Source organism: Canis lupus, chromosome 32 (genome assembly GCF_011100685.1).
Source record: "Canis lupus familiaris isolate Mischka breed German Shepherd chromosome 32, alternate assembly UU_Cfam_GSD_1.0, whole genome shotgun sequence".
NCBI lineage: Eukaryota > Metazoa > Chordata > Mammalia > Carnivora > Canidae > Canis > Canis lupus.
Window position 1 is genome coordinate 25,679,485 of NC_049253.1, and position 25,950 is coordinate 25,705,434.

At 33.5% G+C, this 25,950-nt stretch overlaps 1 protein-coding gene across 2 annotated transcripts in view; it reads right to left on the reverse strand.

Annotated features, from left to right (window-relative positions):
* Positions 1–25,950, reverse strand: part of CCSER1 (coiled-coil serine rich protein 1) — a 1,364,327-nt gene that overhangs the window by 444,425 nt on the left and 893,952 nt on the right. For both annotated transcript variants that reach the window (XM_038582134.1, XM_038582135.1), the window contains exon 10: positions 21,143–21,187. In XM_038582134.1, the coding sequence (XP_038438062.1) occupies positions 21,143–21,187 (45 nt within the window). The remainder of the gene's footprint in view (positions 1–21,142; positions 21,188–25,950) is intronic.

Sequence of the window (25,950 nt, forward strand, 5' to 3'; positions counted from 1 at the left end):
CCCAAGGTCCGGGATTGAGCAGGAGTCAGAGTGGGTCTTCCTAAAAAAATTTTTCTAAAAAAAATTCAGAAGTATTTTGTGCGTGCCTAGTCTGTGCCAGACATTGTGTCAGACTCAAGGCTTCCTAGACATGAGTCGTTTAAATGTTTTAGTCGCTGCAATACAAAGATGAATATCTCATTTTATATTAAGTAACTTCCTACATTTATTAGTCAGATTACACTCATTTCTGTCAAATTTCTGATTCCTAGAAAAGCATTTAGATTACAATAAAGAATTAAGTATTTTGGTAAATATTTTGCTGATTCTTTTGTATTTTTTGTCATGAACAATTCTTTGAAAAATATTTTTAAGCAGTGCTGTAATGAATCTAATCAAACTGCAAAGTGAGTAATGAGACAAAATTAAATATTTAATGAAAACTATGAGGGATGCCTGGGTGGTTCAGTAGTTGAGCATTTGCCTTTGGCTCAGGGCATGATCCCAGAGTTCCAGGATCGAGTCTCCCATCAGGTTCCTTATATGGAGCCTGCTTCTCCCTCTGCCTATGTCTTTGCCTTTCTCTCTCTGTGCCTCTCATGAATAATTTTTTTTTAAAGAAAACTATGTTTTTTGAAAGAAAATCAATTTGTTCACATAATTCATGGATATATTCATTAGCATAGATATAGTAAAATAGCTAAAGTAAAATATACTTGTTTTTACTAAAAATATAGCATTTAACAAGCTTAATTATATCATAGTAAAGGCCCAACTATAATTGGATCCCAGGATCCCACTCTTTCTCTAATTACTCAATGGATAAGTTGCCTGCCCTGTATAAGAGTTTAGCCAGCTTATTAATTTTTCTGCTCACATTTAGATAAATCTTTTGAAATAATAAAATAGACTTTATTTAAAAATTAAAATTGTCCATTCTGAGACAGTAATCAATACCAGAGTCTTCCTCCAAGTTAAAAATTTCTCACATGTCCAGATCAGGCCTATATTTAGTGCCTGGCTGTGTGTCACTGGGGGAAAAGGATAATGTGGTTAGGTTTTCATTCTTTTATATATGCTCTTTTTCCTAACATATATGCTGAGTCAAGATCTGACACAGAGAAAAAAATTTTGTCTTTGACCTTCCTGGTAATGGTTACATGTATGGTTATCTCTTTGGAATTAAAAGCAACAAATTCTCCTAAAGTTATATGATTCATATTTACACAGTGATGGGTTGTGGTTATCACTTGTTCCAGATTATATTTGGTAGAGTTCCTTCTTCTAGTTCTGGTTGTGTCACTTTAAAAATAGGAATCTTTTGAGAATCATGTTTAAATAAGAGAACAATGTTTGACATTTGCATAGTTTTTCAAGTTGTACGTTACGGAGGCAGCAAAATATGTGGAAGGGTATGAAAAAAACCCCATCAAATTACTGAAATATACACTAGTAATTATCTACCTTCAAAGAAATTTCACCAATAAGTTTAACAAATGAGTATCCATATTAAATTATCTTAAGTTTGGTCAGTAATTTTCTCAAACTATACATCTGTAAAGGTGATTCAAGTCAGGTTGAGACTCAGTGTTAGTTTCCAGGGATGCATTACTATTTACTTTTGACTTCTGATAATCCAAATTTTAACCAATCAGGACCCATTTGTTATAAGTTTTGAAAATGTGAATATATTCCTAAACCAGAATCAGGCCCTCAGAATCCAAATTCCATTCCAAATGCCAAAATAGGATGTTTTAAAATGTTACAAAATAACTTCAAAAATTTTAAGTAATTTTTGGGGAAAACAAACCACACAAGAAATTTCTTTTTCGATCTTTCTGAAGCAAGTGAGGATCTTCCACCTAAAAAGACCTTTTACTTGTAAAATGGATTGGAGTAATAGTATTATATATAGTGAATCATGATGAAGTAAGAAATGACCTATTTATTTGTGGATATCAAAACAAATCGAATACTACTTTTTTTAGGTGGGGTAATCTTATTTCTCAGAGAAGTCTCTTTGATAGTTTTGAGAAGAAAGAATACTCCGTACTTAAATGAGTGACCAAAAAAGCCAGGAATACAAGAGATTATAAAAAAGCTAAGAATAAGGGACACCTGGGTGGCTCAGCCTTGGGCATCTGCCTTTGGCTTATTGCGTGATCTCAGAGTCCCAGGATCAAGTCCCCCATCCAGCTCCCTGCATGAAGCCTGCTTCTCCCTCTGCCCATGTCTCTGCCTATCTCTCTGTATCTCATGAATACATAAATAATTTTTTTTAAAAAAGCTAAGAATAAAAGTAAAGAAGACTTTTCTTTTTATTATAGCTTTAAATAAACACCAAGCAGTAACAATTATACATGTATTTTAGTTTTAACTAAAACTAAGTTTAGAAACATTTCACATTTCAAATACACCTGCTTCTACCAAATGCAATATAAATACAATGTATACAGCAGATCTACATTCTACCCTAAAAGAGTAAGAGAAATAAAACACCCCTGGATTATGTTACCCTTGAGAGTGCAAAATGGGGTAAAAAGAATTTGGTTATTCATTCAGTTACTTTGATCTCTTCTAGACATTAGTTGTGTGACCATAAAAGTGAACTGCACATAGTTTCTTTTTTTGAGAGAATTTATTTTTGCCCAGGAAGTTAAGAAGGTTTTTGAAAATATCTAACTCAAGTGATAGCTTTGGAGAAGAAACTATGAAAAAGTAAATAGGGACTATAACTAAAATTTTCTCAATAATTAAAAGTAATTACACAGCTAGCATAAATTAACCAAAAAAAAAAAACTTTCCTTTTTACAATAAATATTGTATTAAAGAGAATCTTGGTGTAAATTCACCTAAAAGTTAAATAAATGAGTATATACTTTGGCTTAAAATCCACTATTTATGATTAGATACTCAAATTAATAATGCCTATTCTGAAAACCAGGGAAGGAAAATTTCATTTAGTTAATGGAGATTTAGTACATAACCCACATAGAATATCCTCAGTTTATTCATATGCTGAGTCACCTGTCATTAAATGATAAAATTTATTAATAGCCATTCCCTTCTACTATTAAAAGCTGAAATTATGGAACACTTTTCTCTTAGCTAACAACTTCTTCAGCTGGCACAGCAGATAGATTCTTAATGGTAGACTCTGTCAGAAATGTCAGAACATTGACAAATCTTTTGATCTATATTAGTATTGTTATTAATATTTAGGAATGTGGGTGCGCCTGGGTGGCTCAGTGGTTGAGCATCTGCCTTTGGCTGAGGACATGATCCCAGAGTCCTGGGATGAAGTTCCACAACAGGCTCCCCATAAGGAGCCTACTTCTTCCTCTGCCTGTGTCTCTGCCTCTCTCTGTCTCTCTGCATCTCTCATGAATAAATAAATAAAGTCTTAAAAAATATATTTAGGAATGTGGACCATAAACAAAAATAAGTCACTTTTTTCATTATAATTTTGCCGTCATGAAACCAATCATGAAATTGGTAAGAGCAGGAAAAAGTTCAAGCAATAATGTGCATTACTGAGCTTAATGATAAATATAAATCTTGAGTGGGGGTGGGAGGTAGAGGTGAGGAGGGATGTTTAAAGTCTCCACAGGGCAGCCCAGGTGGCTCAGCGGTTTAGCGCTGTCTTCAGCCCAGGGTGTGATCCTGGAGACTCGGGATCGAGTCCCACATCAGGCTCCCTGCGTGGAGCCTGCTTTCCCTCTGCCTGTGTCTCTGCCTCTCTGTGTCTTTCATGAATGAATAAATAAAATCTTTAAAAAATAAATAAATAAAGTCTCCACAGGAGGAAAAAAAGATGTTAGGAAACACTTTATACATTAACATGTAGAATTTAGTTAAGAGAGCCCAAATTTTCAAATTATAATATCAGCAACACTTTTATTAAACACTCATTTCTGAATGGCCCAAGTCAGAACATAGGGGGAGGAAGGGAGAGAGGAAGAGAGAAAAACAGGTACAGAAAGAGAGATTTACCTGTTTAGAATACAAAAAAAGCAAACAGCTGTTTTTGAGGTACTCATTCTTTCCTTTTCAAATGTCACCCCTGATTACCACACCATCCTGGTTTTATTTTGTTTAAGACTATTATTTTTCTATCTCCATCTCACGTTTTTCTCTCTAATCATCTTGGATGATCTGCTTATTTTTCCCTACACCTCGAAGATCTCAATTTCCCTCCTTCATTCAACTACCCTCTGCCTGAAGATGATTTCTAGCATTGTCGCCCAAATTATTCTGTCTCCTGACAGATTCCTCTCATGAACTCAGCAGTATTTTCATAAGTGCTCACTTTATCTTAAAAATAAGTGAATAAATAAATAAATGTTTAAAACTAAACTGTCATCCCATAGTTTAGCTTTCTTCTGAGCTTCCTTACATTTGCCACATTGTTGACTGGGCCTACTTGGCCTAAAACCATGACATCGCCTTTATTTCTTCCCTACAAGTAATGCTGAGTTTGTTTCTAAGAAGTCTCAAATCATTTTTTGAGACTCTCACTGTCTGTCAATTTTCATTATCACCAGATTTCAATATAAGAATACGTAGATAGGGATGTCTGAGTGGCTTAGTGGTTGAGCATCTGCCTTTGGCTTGGTCATGATCCTGGGGACCTGGGATCGAGTCCCTCATCAGGCTCCTCACAGGGAGCCTGCATCTCCCTCTACCTATGTCTCTGCCTCTCTCTGTGTCTCTCATGAATAAATAAATAAAATCTTAAAAAAGAAAAAAGAGAGAGAGAGAGAGAGAGTAAGATAAATTACACAGTGGGACTCTTATCTCTTCTGAAATCTATGCCTCATGCAATTACCTCAAAAACCAAAGCCAAATTTTGCTTCAACTGTACTTCACTGTGGTCAAGTATTTTGTTCAAAACCTTACTTAACTCAAATAGAGTTCTCTGATAAGAATTTAGTAAATACTGAATTAATGGATGAAAACTGGTATTGCCGTTGAACCCTGAATATTACATGCAAGTCATTATGATGTAAATTGTTATCAAATCATGTAAATACCTTCCTACATTTCTTAGAATTTATATCCCTTATATTAGGCCAAATTTAAACTGCTTTAGTGTTCATGTAAGTTCATTTGTACAAACCAGTTCTATTTAAAAATCTTTGAAATTATGGAGGTGAAACCAGTTAATTTAAAACACTAGTAAATTCAGAAATTCTCTACTTTTTAAAACTTTCCAGTCCCTAATACAACCTCTTAACTAATCTGTTTCACCATATGCTAACTAGAGATTACTTTTAAGAACATGCTATACACACATATTTATAAATGTAAACGTAAATATACCCCATGTATAAACAAATCTATTCATCCACCTATCTACCATATTCCAATTAGCTCATTAATTTATGTATCTCTGTAAACTTTGAAGACAGACCCGGTAATTGCCTGTGTAATAGTAAATATTCATAAACTTGTTGTTTTATTCCATTTATACATAAGAAGTTCACATGACCTATTAGCCAGCAATCTAGAGTTACTTCTAGTTTCAAAAACTGACCTAACCAACCATTTTTTTTTGGTTATACAAACTGGATTTTCAATTCATTTATTAGCTATTATTTAATTTTCTTTTTAACATCTCAAAAAACATAGAGGCAATGCAAATTCCATAAATATGAGTGAAAATTTAATGTTCTCATGGATTTGATACTGGCCATTATAGAGATAAATTTTGATTATCTGAAAATATGTTTAAAATAATGGTTCATTTAAAGCTTATTACCATGAATCAGAGAAAGTTTATAGGAGGGGAAGAATAAGAAAAGGTGGAATACACAACACTACCTTCTGAATGACTAATTTTCTCCTTTACTTTGTTCTCCAATGGAATTTAATCAATGTTTCCCTGAAACTTTCCTCTAAGGCTTGGCAGTAAGCATACTCATCTCTGAATACATGGTAAGTGTATTATGGGAATGATTTAGCAGAAAAGAACATCTGCCCCCTTTTATACATGACTATCAAAACTGCAGACTGCAACTTCAATAATTCACTTCTTTCCATCTTTTTTGAAGAAGGAAATTTAAGGTATCTCTTAAACACTGACTGGTGCATTTACTGAGAATCCTAAAGCATATTTTCCTTACCTAGACCGCCTGTGGAGGAAATGAGGCTATGCTATCAAAGTTTCTAAATTTGAACAATTTACCTGAATTTCACTACAGAAAATATCTTCCACAAAAAAACGCTGGAAAGAGTTGATCATTTCAACTCTCATTTTCAAAATGACATAGTCTAACACTTATATCAATGAGAAAGCTGCAAGTGGGATATTATGCAAAATAGAAAGAGCACTGGAATATAATTATGAATGAAGTCTTTGTTCATAGAAACAGAAAGCATTCTTTGGAGATGTATAAAAAGGTATTTATCTATAAAAGTTTATTTTCCATTCAGTGCTATAGTTTCCTCTGAAGTTATCCAGTTTCAAAGAAACTTTAAGATTATCCTCTGCAATTATTACCTCTGTCATAAACAGATTGCTACAAATGAGAAGAGAAACATATATATTAATTAACATTTTCTAATTTGTACTTTTATTTTTTACTTTTTTAAAAAGGTTTTATTTATTTATTTGAGAGAGAGAAAGAGTGATTGAGAGAATACAAGCAAGCGGGGGAGAGGCAGAGGGAAGGGAGAAGCAGATCTCCACTGAGCAGGGAGCCCAATACTTGCTCCACCCCAGGACACAAGGATCATGACCTGAGCCAAAGGCATATGTTTAACTGACTGAGCCACCCAGACACCCCCTAATTTGTACTTTTAAATGCATACATACCCAGACTCACAGTTGCAGGCATCTTTCAGCATAGTATTAATGATAAGAAGAAAATATTGAGTACTGGACAGTCAACTAGAAAATCAAATACTTATTGGGCATTTATAATGCTAGTGTTTTGCTATCTAATACCTAATAAAATTTAGAACCTTATTACTATAAAATAATTTGTAACAGATTTTTGGCCTACATTTTGTAATACCAAGTATGGTTGGCAAGACTTTAGTATATAGATAATAGAGTAGGGGACACTGAATTTTGCTGGAAACTAAGGATGATACAAATTACAGAAAATGTTTTTTCTGTTATTTCTATAAAACTAAGAAATTAGGTTTTATACAGTAGATATCAACTTTCAAATGCAAATGGAAAAAGTAGTAATATATTAGAAATCTGTTCAAAACATGTATTTTTTATATTTGATTAAAAATATTTTTCTGAAAAAAATTTTTTGAATGATTTATATTCAGGAAAAGCTTATTTAGAGAAGCAAAGTCACTGCCTTTTAACTTGAAGGGTTTAAAAAGTGTCCAGACCAATAATACCTTAATTTTTCAATAAAGATTTAATTTGTTAGAAAAAATGGGGTATGGTATTTGTCATTTGGAGGCCAGGCTCAATCAGAAAGGAAACAATGTGGCTGCCACTGTGAGAAAACCATGGGTTTTGATGGCCAGACAATTGTAGATTTTTAGTTCCACCTCTATCTAATACAAGCTATATAGTCTTTTCATCCTCCTAAGCTTCTGTTTCTGTAGACTTGTGATGAAAGCATCTACTTCACAAAATTATTAGAAAGGGACTGCCACATAGTAGGTGCTTAGTAAATGTTAGGTCTCCCTGCCTCAGAAATTGCTATTGGAAATGTGCTAGTGACATCTAGTGGTAATTTTTGCAAAACTCAAGAAGGCCACCCTTGTAAGTCAGAGCCTCCCAACATATCAGGTGTTAGTTCCATCAGCGAATGTTTATTAAATTTTTCCTGTGTTCTAGGCTCTTAAGTTTTGGGGATTATAAAGAAGAAAGGGACATAGCACCTGCTTTATAGAAGTTCTGGCATTAGCAGATTAGGCACATGCTCTCTATACTACATAAAAAGTAATTATTTCTACCATCCCATTAAGAAAAAGTGCAAATATACCATAAAATTTGTTTGCCAAAGGAGATGCCAATTCAGTTTGCCAAAGGAGATACCATTAATATTGGGTATGGTGTTGTATTGAAGAAGAAATTCTGGAGATTCAGAGATTTCCAAAATGGTAAGTTAAGGCTAAAATCTTGGTTGATGTGCCATGGAGGTTAGACCCTATAATTGTGTAACAGGAAGACAGTAACATTCTTTAGCAAGGAAGTCTCATAATTATATTCAGATAACAGTGTAGAGCATAGATTGGAGATGGGAGAACACAGAAGCTAGAAAACCAGTTGATAGGTTATTAAAGTATTTCCCTTGAGAGGTGATGAAGATCCAAATTCTGTCAGTGGAAATGGGATAGATATGAAAAAAATATAAAGAGATGTCTGAAGTAGAGGGGAGACTGCATGATGACCTTGAGGGTGTGGGACATTAGAGAGGAAGAAGAAATGAGATTGGTTCTATATTGCCTGGGATGGAAGACTGTCAAGAAATCATATAATTAAATGATATAGAAAACAGAGCAAGAACCAGATTATTGGGGAAGGAAGAACAAAAATAATGATGAATTCATTGTCTTTGTACATATCTATACAACTTAAAAAATATTTAGGTCCGATAAGTGGATAGATACATAGGTCTGGAGAGAGACCTGGGCTGGAGATAGAGATGTAGGAACCATCAGCAAAGAGTCCACATTACAGCCACCAGAATAAATGTGGTTACTTAGGAAAAATGTGTCAAGAGGAAGGGCTAAGAGACAGGATCAGTATTTTAGGGAACATCATAGTTTAATAAACAGGCCCCAAACAGGAACTGGATTCACCCTTAATTTTTTCAGAACAATCCCTTAGTAAGTTATAGACAGATGTTTAGACTGCTGAATGGATTTGGAAGTAGGTTGGTGATAGGAGTATTTAAGTTATATCAGAACATAATTTTTCAAAATACATTTAAGCTCAACTTAAGGCTTAAAAGCACAGTTATAAAGTTCTTTCCCCAGTTTTATGACATAAGTTGTATTTGAAATTTCCTTTCATAACTGAGAACTCTGGTTCATGTTTTGAGTGTAGTCCTTCCTAGGTTGGGGGGAAATTTTATTTGACTGCATAGAAAATGTACAGCTTCTCTACTTATCCCATTAAATCTGGCCGTCTAGTGCTCTTTCCATTTTTTGTTTTTATTTTTAATTGTCATCTTTTTTCTCTCTTTTTTTCCTCTATCCTGATACATGTGGTTCCTGCTTCAATGATTTTCTGGGAAAAGAGCTCAGCAGATTTAATATTTTTTCTATTACAGACTACCTCACGAATTTAGGGTATTAATTCTATCCTTGCAGGATTGTCAGACTGAAAAAGAATTATTCATGCTAGTTTGTCAGTTAAATACCTACAAACTTATGGCTCCCTAAATATATATATATTTTATTTTTAAAATTCAAATTCTTCCCTTACTTTTTAGTCTATCATGTTAGTAAAAATTATTTTTAAATATATATTCTGTCAATTAATGTTATTGCCCCAAGATTAATGTTTTCTATATGGTAATCTCAATCTCTTAGTCTTCACATTCATATATCACTTCATGTGTCATTTTACAAAGTATCCTTCCTTAATTATTACATATTAGTTTAAATATCATTTCACTATGGCATTTCAAAATCTATGTACTGAATTTTTATGCATTATTTGATTTTGGCAATCCATTAATCCTCTCTGCACCTAAATCAGCCTTATTTGTACAAAAGGGAATTACAGTTCAGGATGATCATATTAGATGAAAATGATGAGTGCCTGAAGACCTTGTATAATGTAATCGTGACAAAGAATAAGGGATAATTTAAACACCTGAATCAGCCAAAACCATACAAGAGCATTAACATACTTTAAAACTCACGTGGATCAATAGTTTTGAAATTATGGAACTTGGCAAATTAAAAAAAAATTCAACTATATTAAACATTTTCCTCACAATTGAAGCTTATAAATATTTATTTTTCTCACAATTTCAAAGTTTTATACCTCCAGTTCACCTAAACTGTGATCAACCATTAACAGCATCTATTTCTTTAAATAGAATATAATGCAAATAAATAAAATTAAATGTACCTATTAATTTTACTTTAATATTTATAAATGAAACCAAAGTATATAAACTAAATGCATGAAAATCAAAAGTAATAAATGAGTGATCAATATAGAAAGGAACTTTCTAAACCCAACTCAGTGATTCTAAAAAAGAATAATATTCAACTTACAAATATTTGTTAAGGAATGATACAAAGTTTTGTGAGTGCAAGCTGAAAAATATTCTGTCTAAGAGCCTGGTGGAGACACATATAAAAAGAGTCACAATATAATATGATAAACATAATAACATAATAGAACTATGCATCAAGTATGACTTTTACAAGTAGGAATCCCTGAGAAGTTTTTCCTTGAGTAGGTAACATTCCATCTGAGATGTGGTGTTGAGTAAGTGGCTTTATACTCAGAGAGTGGAATGTCTACTGTCTTTGCTAATTCAAAGTATAGTGACAATAACCAACAATAACAGTATTAGAAAAACTTCCATATTGGTTATTTTTATTGGCACCAATGAGTTCATTATTTTTCATATTGTAGCCTCATTTTCTTTATGCATAACCATTCTTTGAGGTAAGTTACAGCTATAAATTTTAATTTTAAAATGAAGAAACTGAGGTACAGAAAGGTTATGCAAGTTGCTCAATATCACATTGCTGAGCAAAGGGCAGAACTGATAATGGAAGGGCTAAAATATATGTTCTCTAAAAAGCCTACTTTCCTACACTGCCTCTTTATTATATAGTTATTTCTTTTAAAAAATATTTTATTTATTTATTAATGAGAAACACAGAGAGAGAGAGGCAGAGACACACAGGCAGAGGGAGAAGCAGGCTCCCTGCGGGGAACCGATGTGGGACTAAATCCCAGGACCCTGAGATCATGACCTGAGCCAAAGGCAGATGCAAATCCACTGAGTCACCCAGATGCCCCTAGTCATTTCTTGTTTAGGGAAAATTTATGTCTGTGCCATAGATGTCTTTATCTATAAAACATATGTAAAATTCTTAAAAATTATTTTGTGATTCTACTGAAGCTCCATTAATATCTAAGTTGTTTGCTGTTTTCTTTGATGTCAAATTGTCTGAGTTCTATACAAAAGCATCTATGAATTACTCCATTCTTCAGGAATGAATACTAAAGTTACTATGCTCTCCAGGCAGCAACTCATTGTTCTTTTAAATGGTTTACACATTCCTTTTCTTGTTGCCAACTTGACCTATTTTCAACATGGCTGTCACCTCTTTCATTTAATCAAAAGCTGTTTATTAAGATTAGTAATATCTTTTTCAAGGCAGCAATAGGGTTTAGAGAATTAACTGTACAAACATATTGATATTTTTGTAGCAAAATATAAATGTCCATGCTAAGTGGGGGGACAAAGCACCTTATAAGTAGATTCATATTAGTTCAGGTCAGATTTGGGCCATGAAATGAGCTTTAGCTTCTTTTTGGGCAGTATCCATTTTTAAAACATTTGGGGTTAATATTAGAATTGCAGATAAGGAATTATTTACATGTGTTATTCTATCTTTTTATTTTTTGTTGATGGTTGGAATTTGTAATCAAATTTCAAGGTTATTGAAAAGAACAGGATGCTTCTGAGTAAATAAGTGAAAGGCAGAAATGAAGCTTCTCTTTTGAGGAACATGGATGGTACAGTTCTATTACTTTTAGTATGTGTAATGAGCTGAATTGTACCCCCCCCAAAAAAAATTCGTCTGTTGAAGCCTTAACCCCTTGTACCTTAGAATGTGACTATTTGAAGATAGGGCCATTAAAGAGGTAATTAAGGTAAAACGAGGCCATTCAGGTTGGCCCACACCAGTATGATTAGTGTCCTTATAAGAGGAAATTTGGACATACACACACACGCACACACACACACACAAACAGTAAGGAGAAACCATATAAGGACCATGTAAAGACATGCCATTTGCAAACCAAGGAGAGAAGACAGAAGAAGCCAAATCTGCAGCACCTTGATCTTGCACTTCTAGATCTGTATCTGTGAGAAGTTTTCTATTGTCTAAGTTACCCAGCCTATGCTACTTTCCTATGGTGCTTTAGCAAACTAATAGAGTATGTCATAGTACTTGTACTTAAAAGTATTATTTTGAACACACTGTTATTTGCATGAGTCTGAAATTCCCTAATCTTTACGTTTTTAATATAATTAAGACGATTGTTCATATAATATTTGACAGTACAATGTTTCTTAGAAGCTAAAGAATCCTAAATATATTATTCTGTTATTACTTAATCTTACTTAAAAATTTTAGATTACATAGTAAATAACAATGTGGTGATCACTGATTAGGGACTGAAGGAGGTCCTGAGATATAATTAAAGAATAGCAATAGAACTGATCAGGAGTGCTCCATTCCATTAAGCTGAGTATCAATGTCCAGAGAACTGTGTTAAAGTGACTGATTTCAGCACACAATATAATCAGAAAGTAGATATAATGTCAAATAACTGTCTTCACTGAAGGGATGACCAAAAGATGGAAAGAGATTTAGGGATCTACTTCCAAGTAGAGAAAAGGACAGCCATGAAGTTCCCCAGAAAAGAGAAGCAGTGGGTTTTTATAGGTTTACAGGATCTTAATACATTAGTCAGCAAAAACAATTAAACATTTATATGAGGATTATTTGTTTTACATGAAAATATAAATCAAAACAGAAAAGATATTCTTTTATGAAGTTACGATTAATTATTAAAATAAAAACATTTATTTTCTTCTGTGTATTTTTGAGGTGGCAATTGCCTTCTATTTGAAATTAAGAAAGGAATCAAAAGAGATCTCCTCATTTATATATGAATAAATACTTCCCTGATGAAAGCAGATTGATTTAATTGGACCATCTGTAACAGAATATTTCTTTTGTATCAATTGACATAAGTAAAGGTCAAGAAATAACTGCACATTCACTTGCATACAAAATAAAACCAACAATGCAAAAAAAAAAAAAAAAATCCCAGAGCTTAAGAATATACTTTCAAAAAATATATAAGGCATGGAAAAACAAAACAAAACAAAACTATAGTTTGTTTTTATTTTTTCAACTCAAGACATCCCCAGGGCTTTACTGATTCTAAAAACAGTATATGTTTCTTACAAAAAGATATATACATTTATGTTAATTAGAAAGTCAAATTCCTTGTGCTATAACCTTCGTAGTCCTCATCGCTTTGTAAAAACCACTTTAAAATTATAAATCTTTACAAATAGGCAAATATTTTTGAAAACAGATTTATAAACAAAGAAAATATGCTGCATTTAACAAAGAAAATATGTTGTATTTATGAATCCTGAAGTCAGAACCTTCATTTATTTTACATTTTGTGCACATTGATACAAAGATATCATGTCATAAACTGCCTGGTTTCTATCTATTACACTGCTTTATAAGACTTGTCTTTAAATCATCCTGCCTGGACCTTATCACTTGATTAAATATCCTCCACATTCCCCATCTTCCATAACCTCCTAATTTCCCTATTTAGAGACCTACTAAAACTTTGTCAATGTAGTGTTCCTTTTTTTAAAGATTTTATTTATTTGACAGAGAGAGAGAGAGAGAGAGAGCATAAGCAGGGGGAGAGGGAGAAGCAGACTCCTCACTGAGCAGGGAGCCTGTCTCAGGGCTCAATCCCAGGACCCTGAAATCATGACCTGAGCTGAAGGCAGCCATTTAACTGACTGAGCCACCCTGGCACCCCTGTAGTGTTCCTTTCAATTGCAGGAGATCTAACAGTTTTTCTTGATCAAAAGATTCATTACTTTGTGGTGGTTTGGTAGGTCAATAGTCAGAAATTATAGAGATACAATAAAGGTCTCTTTGAAATTCCAGTGCAAACTGACTTAAGCTCCTCTACTTGAAACATGATCCTCTGACGCCATTGAAGTCTGAGAGCAACAGTGAGGTAAGCCTTGCCTTGGTTGTAACCTTTAGGTTCTTTTTGTCAACCTCCCAAACACAGAGTTTCTGCCTCCTTTAAATGAAAATGCTTTTTTAGTAACCTCTTGGTCAGCTAATCAAATTTGAAAAGTTCTATCCTAGATAAAAGCACTAGCTCTTGTACTTGCAACACTGCCTGTGGTTTGTTTTCATGACTTTCCATTGTGAGCCAATAAAAAGAGGCCTAGCTAAAAAAAAAAAAAAAAAAAAAAAAGAACTCAGGAGTTTAGAGGGTTTTGACACACTGCTTTCCTTTACACAAAACTCTTGAGTATCCTTTCCAAATTTTATAAGGACCTTCTTCAGCTTTGTCTTTGTTGGTTCTAATTAGTTTAAATTTGCTTAGTTAGAAGGTTTATTAGGTTCCCTACCTGGGCTTAGGGCAAATTCCTGATTACTTGATATTTTAACTCATGTATATGTCTCTAATTGGCATAATTCCATCCAGCACAATCTGAAATTAACAGGGTCAATTTTGGGAAACTTTGTCAAGAACATGATGGATTTTTGCTTCATGGAATTCACTAGGATTCAAATTATTGTTCAAACTTGTTGTAACTATTCTTTATCATGGCTTTCTGTGTACATGTGCAATGGGTTTCCTATAGGTAAAGTCTCCTTTATCCTTCTATGGTGATGATTTCATGCCTGCTGAAGCACTCCTTCCTCTCACTGCTCTCCCTCTCCCTTTTTTCCTTTTTTTTTTTTTTTTCCCCTGCTTCTTTTGGGAAATGTTTTTAGTCACTATGTACATACTTGAGGAATATCTAATCTAGATACTCAAATATTTCCAAAGGAAAGTGATAATAATAAATGTTGTATACCTCTTTTGGATTTTTCTCCTCATCTGAGATACTAAGAAGGATATTTTCTTTCTTACTGAAGTGGATCTAATAGTTATGCTTAATTAATGGGTTTCTTTTGGATAATCTCTTGTAATGTCAACAGTCTATAAGCATGAAAAGATCTTCAAAATCTAATTTGAAGGTTACTCAGAAAATAGAGAAGGTATGAAAAATAGCTTATAAAACTTACAGGCCTTATGCATTGCTCCCTACAAGCAATGCTAAGTGAAAAGGTAAATCGATTTTTCTCTAATCTATGATATAAAATATGAAATTAAGAATTTTTGTGGTTCAAAAAAAATAATTTCTGAGGTTAAACAATGGATTCCAATTGGAATTTGGAATCCAAACTGTTGTCCTATTTGGAATTTGTCATCTCAGAACCAATTTAGAATGTGAAATCCTGTAAATGTCAGGCTAAGCCTTGAATATCTTTGCTTCCTGTAGACTAGGCTAGTTCACGTAGAGAGTAAAATCTTTCAACAATATGACACTGCCTCTGACAAGAAAAAATGGAGGGAAGATTAGATAATATGAAAGATAATAATAGTAATATTTGCCATATATTGGGTGCTTCCTATGTGGCAGGCACCATGTACATATTAATTCATTTTATTTTCTCAACTACCTTTTGAAAAAGGAATAATTATTATGGTCCCATGTAATTCTTTCAGTTAAATATTGATTTATAAGCACAAAGATCTTTCACCTCCCTTATTGCCTGTCAATTCTGAGAAGGGGAAAAATGAATATCTTATTTTTTACTGAGTTCTTAAAGGTTTCTTCATCTCAAAATCAAATTGTAAATCAGTTACATCTCAGCAACGAACTATTGGCACTGAACCATTGAATAACTCTTGCTATAAAAAGAAGAGTTATCCTCATCTCAGCTTTTATGCCCCTCCAAAATAATACAATATTAGCCAATATATATTTTCTCCTAAAATTGTGTTATCACTGAGGATATAGAAGAATTTCTTATTCTACCACACTCTACAGCAACCAAGAATGGGACAGCTGAAGTTGAACAAAAGAAACATTTGGTCTATTCTGAATACATGCAAATGGAAGAGAGTTTTGCAGAAAAAAAATATTTAAAATAACTGGTAATCAAGATCTGCTTCTTGGTAAAGTTTTGCTTTTTGGTGCATAAATCTACAGAAGAAATATAGTTATCTTCTATAATTTCAAAATTATATAAAATATTAGATTTTAAGAGAATAATGGCATTTCAACACTTTTTGCTATTCTTTGCAGTTATTTCCAAGAACAATACACTGTCTTCAAATTTAGTTCTCGCCTTAGAGCTCACACATTTACCTTCTTTATTCCACTAAAAACCAATTATCTCCAGTGGTCTGTTGGACCTAGAAGTAATGTTGAGTTTCCCTAATTTAAGCAATAACCTAGACCTAAGATAATCTACTTAATGATTCTAATTAAATTATACACGGAAAGAAAAACTAAAGGTGATTTTTATTTTGTTACACTTGAAATAATGCTTGTGCTAATATTTCAGGCAGACAAATCAGTTTGAAATCTAGAGTATCTGGCAGCCCCGGTGGCGCAGCGGTTTAGCGCTGCCTGCAGCTGGGGGTGTGATCGACCCACGATCGAGTCCCATGTCAGGCTTCCTGGATGGAGCCTGCTTCTCCCTCTGTCTGTGTCTCTGCCTCTCTCTCTCTGAATAAATAAACAAATAAATCTTTGGGGGAAAAAAGAAATCTAGAGTGTTATTTATCTCACTCTGAATTTTCTCCCTTTTAAGTCTTAAATTTAAAAATGACCTATAGCTTCAGGTAGAAATATGTAATTTGTCAAGAGATAAACAGCGCAAAGCCTATCCAACTATATTAGCAAAGGCATAAAATCAACTATTTACAAGAATAAAATAATTACTCTATTTAGAAACAGCCTATGCTTAAGTGTACCTTATGTAAATAGAAAATCTTAAATTATTATTTTAAATGAATAATGCATTTAAATATAAAGTAGGGTTTGGCAAATAGCATTTACTCAACATTTGATTTTCAATCTACCTTTTCTAATGTCTCTAATTATGTTTTCTTAAGTACTAGAAGTTCCTATCATCTATAATTTTCTACTTATGGTTTTGGGCAAAAACAAAAACAAATAAACAGAGAATTGGGGATACTGTAGTTCAATAGAGAAAGTGAAATATTTTGGACTGTAAAACATATGGGTTTCAAGACATGCTTGTGATTTTTTGAGAATGACACATTCATAGATCAGCTATTATAGTAATTTGTAATGTCTACTTTATCCTAACATTGTTTCTATAGAATCTATCTGCTTGTAATTGCAATCCCTCATGTGGGATTTTTTAATATCATGGCCAAATATCATCCACTGAAAAATTTCCAAACCACAACAGGCAGTTTTTCTGGAAATGGGATAAATAGCCATATAATGTGTTTTGGTCATATTTCTAAGGAATGTTTCTAGAAATCTTCTAAAGTGTTAATTTTCTTTCAGATGTTTGAGAAGCACGTTCATAATCTGTCTTATAAGAATATAAAACTGTTTATTCAAAATTTTTGAGCTCATCAATATTGTTAATCTTGTCTTCAGAACTCCAGATAAATAAGGGCAACATGATCTCTGCCTATTCTGTTAATCACTTAGGGAGATATGAGCTCTGTAAATTATATAAAAATGATCCTTGAAGATTTCACACATGTACGTTAATTTTCATCCTTCTGTGGTTCTGGAATCTCTGTAACTTTCAACAACATGGTTGCAATTCAAAAGTTCAATTGTCTCTCATATTAGCTTACCACATTCAGTAAAATTTCTGAAATCACATGTTTACCCTGATTAGATATCCAACCATAATAATCATTTATCTTCATCCATGTTATAAAGTCACCTTATCTGTATTTAGATTTGTGATATAAGATAAACAGAATATGGATGATGAGTATTTTTGAGGTAGGGTAGAAGTAGAGACAATTTGCCATTAAAATTTGTATGCATGCACTCATGTGCGCACACACACGGATAAATCTTTAATAAGTTAACATAAACTGTACTTTGGAATATGTGATACTGTTTGAAATAACAAAGGTATACAGTCTTTTAAGAAAACTGATAGTAACTTGGTTCTATCTAAATTTAACAACAAAAGCATTGTGTGGGAGAACAAAAGTTCTTTGATAAAAGAGATACATTGATTTATCTGTGTGTGATACCCAATGACTTTTCACTGAAGTTTTTCTGAGTTACAAGATCTCATGAGAGGCAGGAAATTCATTTATTATCAGGTAGAAATATCCGTTAATAATCACATTTTGTACATCCTACTAATCACCCTTTCTAAACATCTATTATGATTGGTGCCCTCAATTTATATACAGTGTGCATGTGCAACTGTGCAAAAATATCCATGTGAATTTTTAATTCAACTAACATCTATTTTCAAATATTTCACAATAATACAAGTTATTTAGGTGCTGCCCATCTCTATTTCCTTCAGAAAAGTGGTTTATATCTTAATCACTTCTTAATTTATATTTTTAAACAGCACGTAATGTTTAAATGTGGCCTTTCTGTCTAGCAATTAGCTTTTTAATAGTATTTACCACTTAGCTAAATAGGATATTACCGCCTGCTTTAATTTTCCATGCATGCTCTAACCATTGTCATTATCTCAAAAAAGTAAATAGAACAATTTAAACAACCCATCTTAAACCTTCTTATAAATATTCAGTAATAAGTCCTCAGTATTATATCCATCAACACCTAGTGGGAATATCTATCATTTAAACTAAGACAAATTAATTCATTTTAAGAAGTAATCATTGCTATTAAATCTTCATCAATCACAGTAGCGTTAGGATAAGGAATTCTAAGAGCAGGCTTTGAGTAAGACTTTTCTAAATCCACACATATCAAATTAACATAATCGGAAGTATACTATACATTGTTCTAAAGCACACATAATAGAACACAGTAAATAGGAATCAGAAAGATATGTGACATATTGTAAGCAAGAGAGATCAGGAGGCTTATAGGAGTCATTGCACTCTTTGTTTATAGATCATCTACCACTGAGACTTGCCAGAGGAGTTTTCACAACATATTTCACCTAATTGTCTGATACTCTTCCAAAGTCTCTTACCATAGAATACATTAGGCTTTATAAACATGGGGAAAACTAAGGTGAGTGTTAGGTTAAATAGAAGTATGCCCAGGTAATCCAGTGTTGCACAGAGATCAAGTGAAGTGGTTGTTTTGAATTTTAATAGTCACCATTTAGTTTATATTCTGGATTGGTAGTGTCAAGTGCCAAAGAGAATACTGAGCTATCACTGATCTAATGAACTTACCTTCTTCACAATCACTCCACTGACCTCAGGGAGAAATCCAAATCAGGTTGTCCCCTCTATGCAAATGTATACTTTAAACTGTAGGTCATTAAAATTCTGACCTTCACGCAAATCATAAAATTGTTTTAAGAAAAAATAATAATTTAAAACACATTATCAGCATGTTCCCCACCCACAAGTGTATTTCTAATAAAAATGAAATCAGAGAAAATGAAAAGAAAAAGCAATAAAATTTAAGAGTAACTCTTTCCAATAAAAACCAGTCATTTGGCTTTTTAACATAACATAAAAAATCACAAAAGCTTCATAAAAGAAATGAAGAATTTGGCTACCATTTAGCAAGGCCATTATATGGGTGTATGGATTGAAGTTTGCCTTCTTTGGACACATTGTTACTATTGGACTAGGAGACAACAGGGAGAAACTGGGTAACTCCAAATTCTATTTCCTTAGAGGCACAAAATCAGCAGAGAGAAATTCTGGCAGTACTGCTTGGGTGTGAATTTTCCACTTAGGAGGTGATGAGTTAAGTTCTTTAAGTAATTTCATTTTGATCATATCTGGATGAAAGTAGTTACCCTTCCAAAACTAAATGGTTCTGAGGTCTTCCTTACACAGTACATACTCCCCCCCACCCTGCCCCACAACTCTCTCTTTACAAATGACCATATCCTCATCACCTTGCTTTCTTACAACATAAAAAAATATCTAAAGACGGATTATATTTCACTTTCTCCAGCTCTTCTTCCAATGTGAACCAATTATTATATGCCCCTCAAAAGGAATAGATTATTCTGAGTGGAAATAGCAGATAAATAGGAAAGAGGCCCTAAATAACAAGTTTACCAGGATCTAAAATGTCAAATACTAAGAACACACAAGTGGAAATTAAAACAGCAAAGAAAGAAGGGGAAAAATACTTTGTAACACAATACAGAAGAAATCTCTTTTTACAGAAAGAGAGGCCACAGATGGGGAGAGAGTAATATTTATTGTCACGTTTTGTAAGACAAAATAGCTTCACTTTTTTTTACCAAAAAATTATTAAATAGGTCAGCCCGGGTGGCTCAGCGGTTTAGCGCCTGCCTTCAGCCTAGGGTGTGATCCTGGAGACCCGGGATCGAGTCCCATGTCAGGCTCCCTGCATGGAGCCTGTTTCTCCCTCTGCCTGTGTCTCTGCCTCTCTCTGTGTGTGTCTCTCATGAATAAGTAAATTTTAAAAAATCTTTAAAAAAATTATTAAATGAATATCACTTAAAAATAAACTTACCTTTTGGGCAACAAGAAAATACTGATTTACAGAATTAATTACTACACTCTCCCCCACCCCAACAACCCAAATCACAAGGTACAACATTTATACATTTTAGCATGGAAAGATTTTAATTGAAGTTAAGTCTGCTCGTTCAGTTAGAATTAAAAAAATCGTTTGAAGCATCTGAGATGAACAATAATTAAAGAAACTTTTAAAATTGCTGGTCTTACCAAAGCAACTTTACATTATCTAGTAATGCATACCAACTTCCTAGCATATTTCAGTGACCTTGGGTAGGAGAGTGAAGAATCCCAAATGTCATGAATGGTTTGCATTGTTAGAACTTTGCTAATTTCTCAGGAAAGCATTTTAAATATTGCCCTGTAATATTTGTTTAAAAGGTCTTTGTTACACCATTTAGAGGGTCTGCTACTGCAAAAATCCATTTTAACAGAAACAGTCCTTACCTAGCCAGGGAAACAATATTTCTTTAGTTTCAGAAAAACAAGCACAAATAATACATTTACATAAATGTGCAAAATGTGCTTTGACCAGAATGAATGGGATTTATGTCCACAAAATTCCTCTCCACACATTCTTATCTCCATCGCCATCATCATCATCATCATTATCATCCACCATCACTCACCAACCACATCACTGCAACATGGTAAGGCACTTTCTCTTCTTCCTTCTCCTTTAGACTTTCTTACCTCTCTCCCTCCTTGTACTGACTCCAGTCTTTTCAGGTTCAAACCCTGAAAGAAGAAAAAGCAAAATGTTTCATTGTTGGCAAAGAAGTAACTAATAATTAGTATTAGTGCAAACATTTTGAAGTAAAATAATTCGCTTAAAAAAGATTTTTATCTAGATGACTACTCACACATGTGCCAAAATCTACTTCTGAGTAAGTCTTCAAATGTGGTGCCAATGTATTTCTTGCTAAATCCTAAGATCACACATAAAAATAAAGTGTAAAGCATTTGTTTTAGCAGTGATTGTCTGTCCCTTGGTGAAATCACAATCTAAAAGGTGCTGTCCACATTGAAGTAGCACATTGAGTTGCATTTTGTGTGAACATGAGAGAGTCTCATTAGTCTGGGAATAGGCATTCACATAGAGGCCACAGAGAAGATCACATCTAACAGTCTTCAAGGCTGAGAAAGCAGTACCTGCTGCATATAATACTCTAAAAATCTGGCTACTCATAGTGTGGTGCCTGATATATCATATCACCTTGGGTACTCATTAGAAATGCAGACTATCCATGAAGATTTATCATACATCATGGAGGCTATAGTTAATACTGTATAGCATATTTAAAATTGGTAAGAAAGTAAATCTTAACAGTCCTCATCACAGGAAAAACAATTGTGGTGTTGAGTGTCAATTAGACTGACTGTGATTGTTTTATGATATACACAAATATTGGAATCATTATGTTGTACATTTGAAATTAATGTTACATGTCAATTTTACCTTAATTAAAAAATCACTTATTATTTTTAAAAATGCAGACTGTCAGACTCTACCCAGGACACACTGAGTAAGAATACACATTTTAACATACTTTCCAGGTAATTCATATGAATGTAATAGTTTGAAAAGTATCTCCTTGGGAGGTCTAGGAAAGATGGGTGGATTAACCGGCATACTTAGTAAAGTGTTTAAAGAAAAGGATTTTGGATAGAGTTTTTGAAAATTGAGGGTAAAAATTTAAAATACCAAAGACAGACATAAATGAAGACTCACATAATTAAGTCTATATCTGCATTTCATTTTTTCCCTTTCTTTTAGAAACACTATCAGGGGAAAACTGAAAAAAGTTCAAATAAACATTGGGATTTATCTTTATCATACATATTTTCCCCATTCCTCTAAATAATTTGACACAGCTTTAGAAAACATGGTTTTAACAATTTTATAATTATCATTAAGAATTTGATTAGGTCAAGATATTTCTCTATTTCTGATGAAAACTGAAAAGCACATAAGCCCAACTGTATATTCTACATTATCACTAAACCAATTGGTGAGAAAATGGGCCTACAAGAAAGGTATGCTATACTTAAATATTCCATTTCTAGTTTTATATTTTGGAATTTAAGAAACACTGCTGTTTTGTGGTTTTGTTAAACAGCGCATTTACCTGACTCATTAAGGGTATCTTTTCATTTGGTGACAGCATTTATGTTTACGAAGTTTATAAGAAGTTTTCAAATTTTATCTCTTCATATATAAACCTCATTTCTTGAATTGTTCAGACAGGCACATATTAACACAAATATTAAATATTTGTGTAAAATAGACTATTTGTAAAACCAGACTATTATTTGTAAAATATAAAAAACAGGCTATTATTCTGTTGATTCTAGAAAAAGCCCAAGACTCAATTTGGCAAACCAGTTATTTTTGTAAATAATTGACAGCCTGATGTTTGAGTATAGAAAATCACCTAACATTTACAGAATACATTTTGAAAAGCCTATAGTTCATATAGAAAATGATATAAAACAAAATATCATAACACTCTTAAACCTGGTAGCGTAGGTTAAAAATAAATTCTAAAGAGGCATTCATGCTCATAACTTTTAGAATATAGGAAACAGTTAAATGATATGCTTTTGAATTCAGACTGATATGGGTTTAAATATCTGGTTTACCACCTTTTCCTGTATGCTAACAAATTACATAATATCTCTCAACTTCATGTTTTATACTTGAAAATAACAATATAGTGGCCATACCATATGGTTTCTATGAAGATTGAATGAGTAATACGCTACAGCACTTAAAGATAGGACCAAGTATAGTATATCCCAACATAATCATTATCTTTTTCTGCATCTTCCTCTTCTTATTCTAATATGTTTTTAAAGATTTTATTTATTTATTCACAAGAGACACAGAGAGGCAGAGACGCAGGCAGAGGGAGAAGCAGGCTCCATTCAGGAAGCCTGATGTGGGACTCAATCCCGGACGTGGAATCATACCCCAAGCGGAAGGCAGATGCCCAACCCCTAGTCACCCAGGCGTCTCCTCTTTATTCTAATTTTTATTATCATTATTACATATATAGTGTGTCTAAATACAAGACCAATTTGAACAAACTGTCCCTGTCTTGTACCTTTTATTTGAAGAATGCAAAATATCTGGAACGTATTTATGAACAATAAAAAATGAGAATGTTCATACTGCCTAAGAGCAAGTAAAAAACGTTCTCTGCACACCTGTTCTTCCTTGGTATTCATGACAACCTTTTGAGGTAACTATTGCATTCAGGATTTTTCACCTCCTGCCATCCAGTTCTGGTACTCTCAGTGTTGAATGGCTTGTTACTGTTTCATAAGCCGCCCACACTTTACTATTGTAAAGTCTTTCTCTCCTCTTGAGACTCTGACAGCCTCATTTTGTGTATTTTCTGTCACTCACCTTTAAGTTCATTAATATCATCTTCTGTCTGGTTTCCTATTTATTTCATTTAGTGAATTTTTATTTCAGGTATATTGATTTTCATCTCTGGAGGTTCAATTTGAATATATTTTTGTCTCATTATATTCATATCTAAGTCTTCAACATACTTATACATATTTTTAAATATTTTATTTATTTTGCGAGACAGAGCAAGAACATTCACACCAGTGATGGGAATGGGGGGCAGAGGAATAAAAAGAACCTCAAGCAGACTCTATGCTGAGCCCTGAGCCTTAGGTCCAGTTGAGCCCTGGACCTAAGCTGAGCTCCAACTGAACAGTTGGAGGCTTAACCGACTGAGCTACCCAGGCAGCCTCATATTTATATTTTTACTAGTACTTTGAACTTCTTGTCACTAATTCTATCTATTATTTCCAAGTGGGCTTCTGTTGATCCAACTTTCTGCTGATTATGAGTCATATTTTCCTATTTCTTCTCATGTCCGGTGACTTTTTTTATTGGTTGCCAGACATTATGATTTTTAATTTGTTTAGTGGTAGATTTTATTACTTTAGAAGGAGTTAAAATTGATTCTGGACAATGGCTAATTACTTGTGAGTCTAATTGACCCTCTGATGCTTGTTTTTAAAAAGATTTTAGGATGGGTCTCAAGAAGTGGTTGGAGTGATTCATCTCTATTACTAAATAGAGCTTAACACTTTGTGCTCTCTACTGAATATCCCATGAAGATTTCCAGAACTGTGAAAGCTCTAGGAATTCATTTACTTGAAGTTCTTCAATTATTCCTTTTTGGCCATTGTTCAACACTTGGCCTTGTGAAGTGTCATTCTACGCTTGTAAAGATCACTATTCAAACAAAATTCTTAGGGTTACACTGATACAGATTTCTAGAGTTCCTTCTCTGTGTATTTTCCTCCTTTGTAGTAATCTGCCCCACAAATTCTAGTTGTCTTTGTCTCTCCAAACTCAGATATTTGCCTCAACTACAAAGGTAAAGACCCTGAGTTCTCTCCAAGCTGTCTGTCCATGCACCATCATCCAACTTTGCCTCCAGGCAGAAATCCAGATATCGTAGGTGCTCTTGTTTGGTTTCCCTACTCTCAGGTATTACATTGTATCTCTATGTTTTTAATTTTGAGAACTGTATTATATATTTTGTCTAATTTTCTAACTATTACGGCAAGAGGGCAAGTCATATAGTCATTACTCTTTCATTAATAGAAGCAGAAGTCAAGGTATGCATTTTAAACTTACTTTTTTTTTTTAAGGAGAAAATCAAAGCTTATAAAATTTAAATAATATGATCAGAATATAGAGCTAGTGTGTACAAAAAAAGCAAACTTAATCCAGTATTTTAAGAGCCTAGATAACAAGTTCATCCAACCATCCTTAATCACGTTTCTTTAAATTCATAGCAGTCAAAATGTTTAATGTGTTCCATACTTAAGAACACAAATTTAGGGGTGCTTAGGTGGCTCATTTGGTTGGGCATCTGTCTTTGGCTCAGGTCATGATCCCAGGATCCTGGCATCAAGCCCTGTATCTGACTCCTTGAACAGCAAGGAGCCTGCTTCTCTCTCTCTCTCTGCCCCTCCCCCTAGTTGTACTCATTCTCTATCAAATAAACAAAATCTTTTTAAAAAGAACATAAATTTATCATAACATAGAACTCCTGCAGGAGTCACGGGGAGTCTTCAAGGCAATGTAGTGACTGAGAGGAGCATGTGTCAGGTCAGAACTTTAAGAAAAAGCATACCTGTTTGAATGGAATAGGGGCTGGAGGGGAAGTTTGCCAGCATAGGTATGGTATACTGTATAAACTCTGTAAAAAGCTGGATCATAATTTAAGCGCTGAATTATTGAAAGATCAGTCTTAAGATTGAAGAACTGAGTCAGAGTATTTGATGCCAAGAATTTGGCAGCCATATGGGCAAGGAATAATGATCCAAAAGAATTCTCCTCATATGAACAGGGCCTCAGGCAAGATTGTGTCTCATTGGAGACATCAAATGATCTGGGACATAATGAGATTTGCTAAGAAGTCTTGAGGTATGATCTGGGAGATGTGAAGCCCTAAGGGATGACA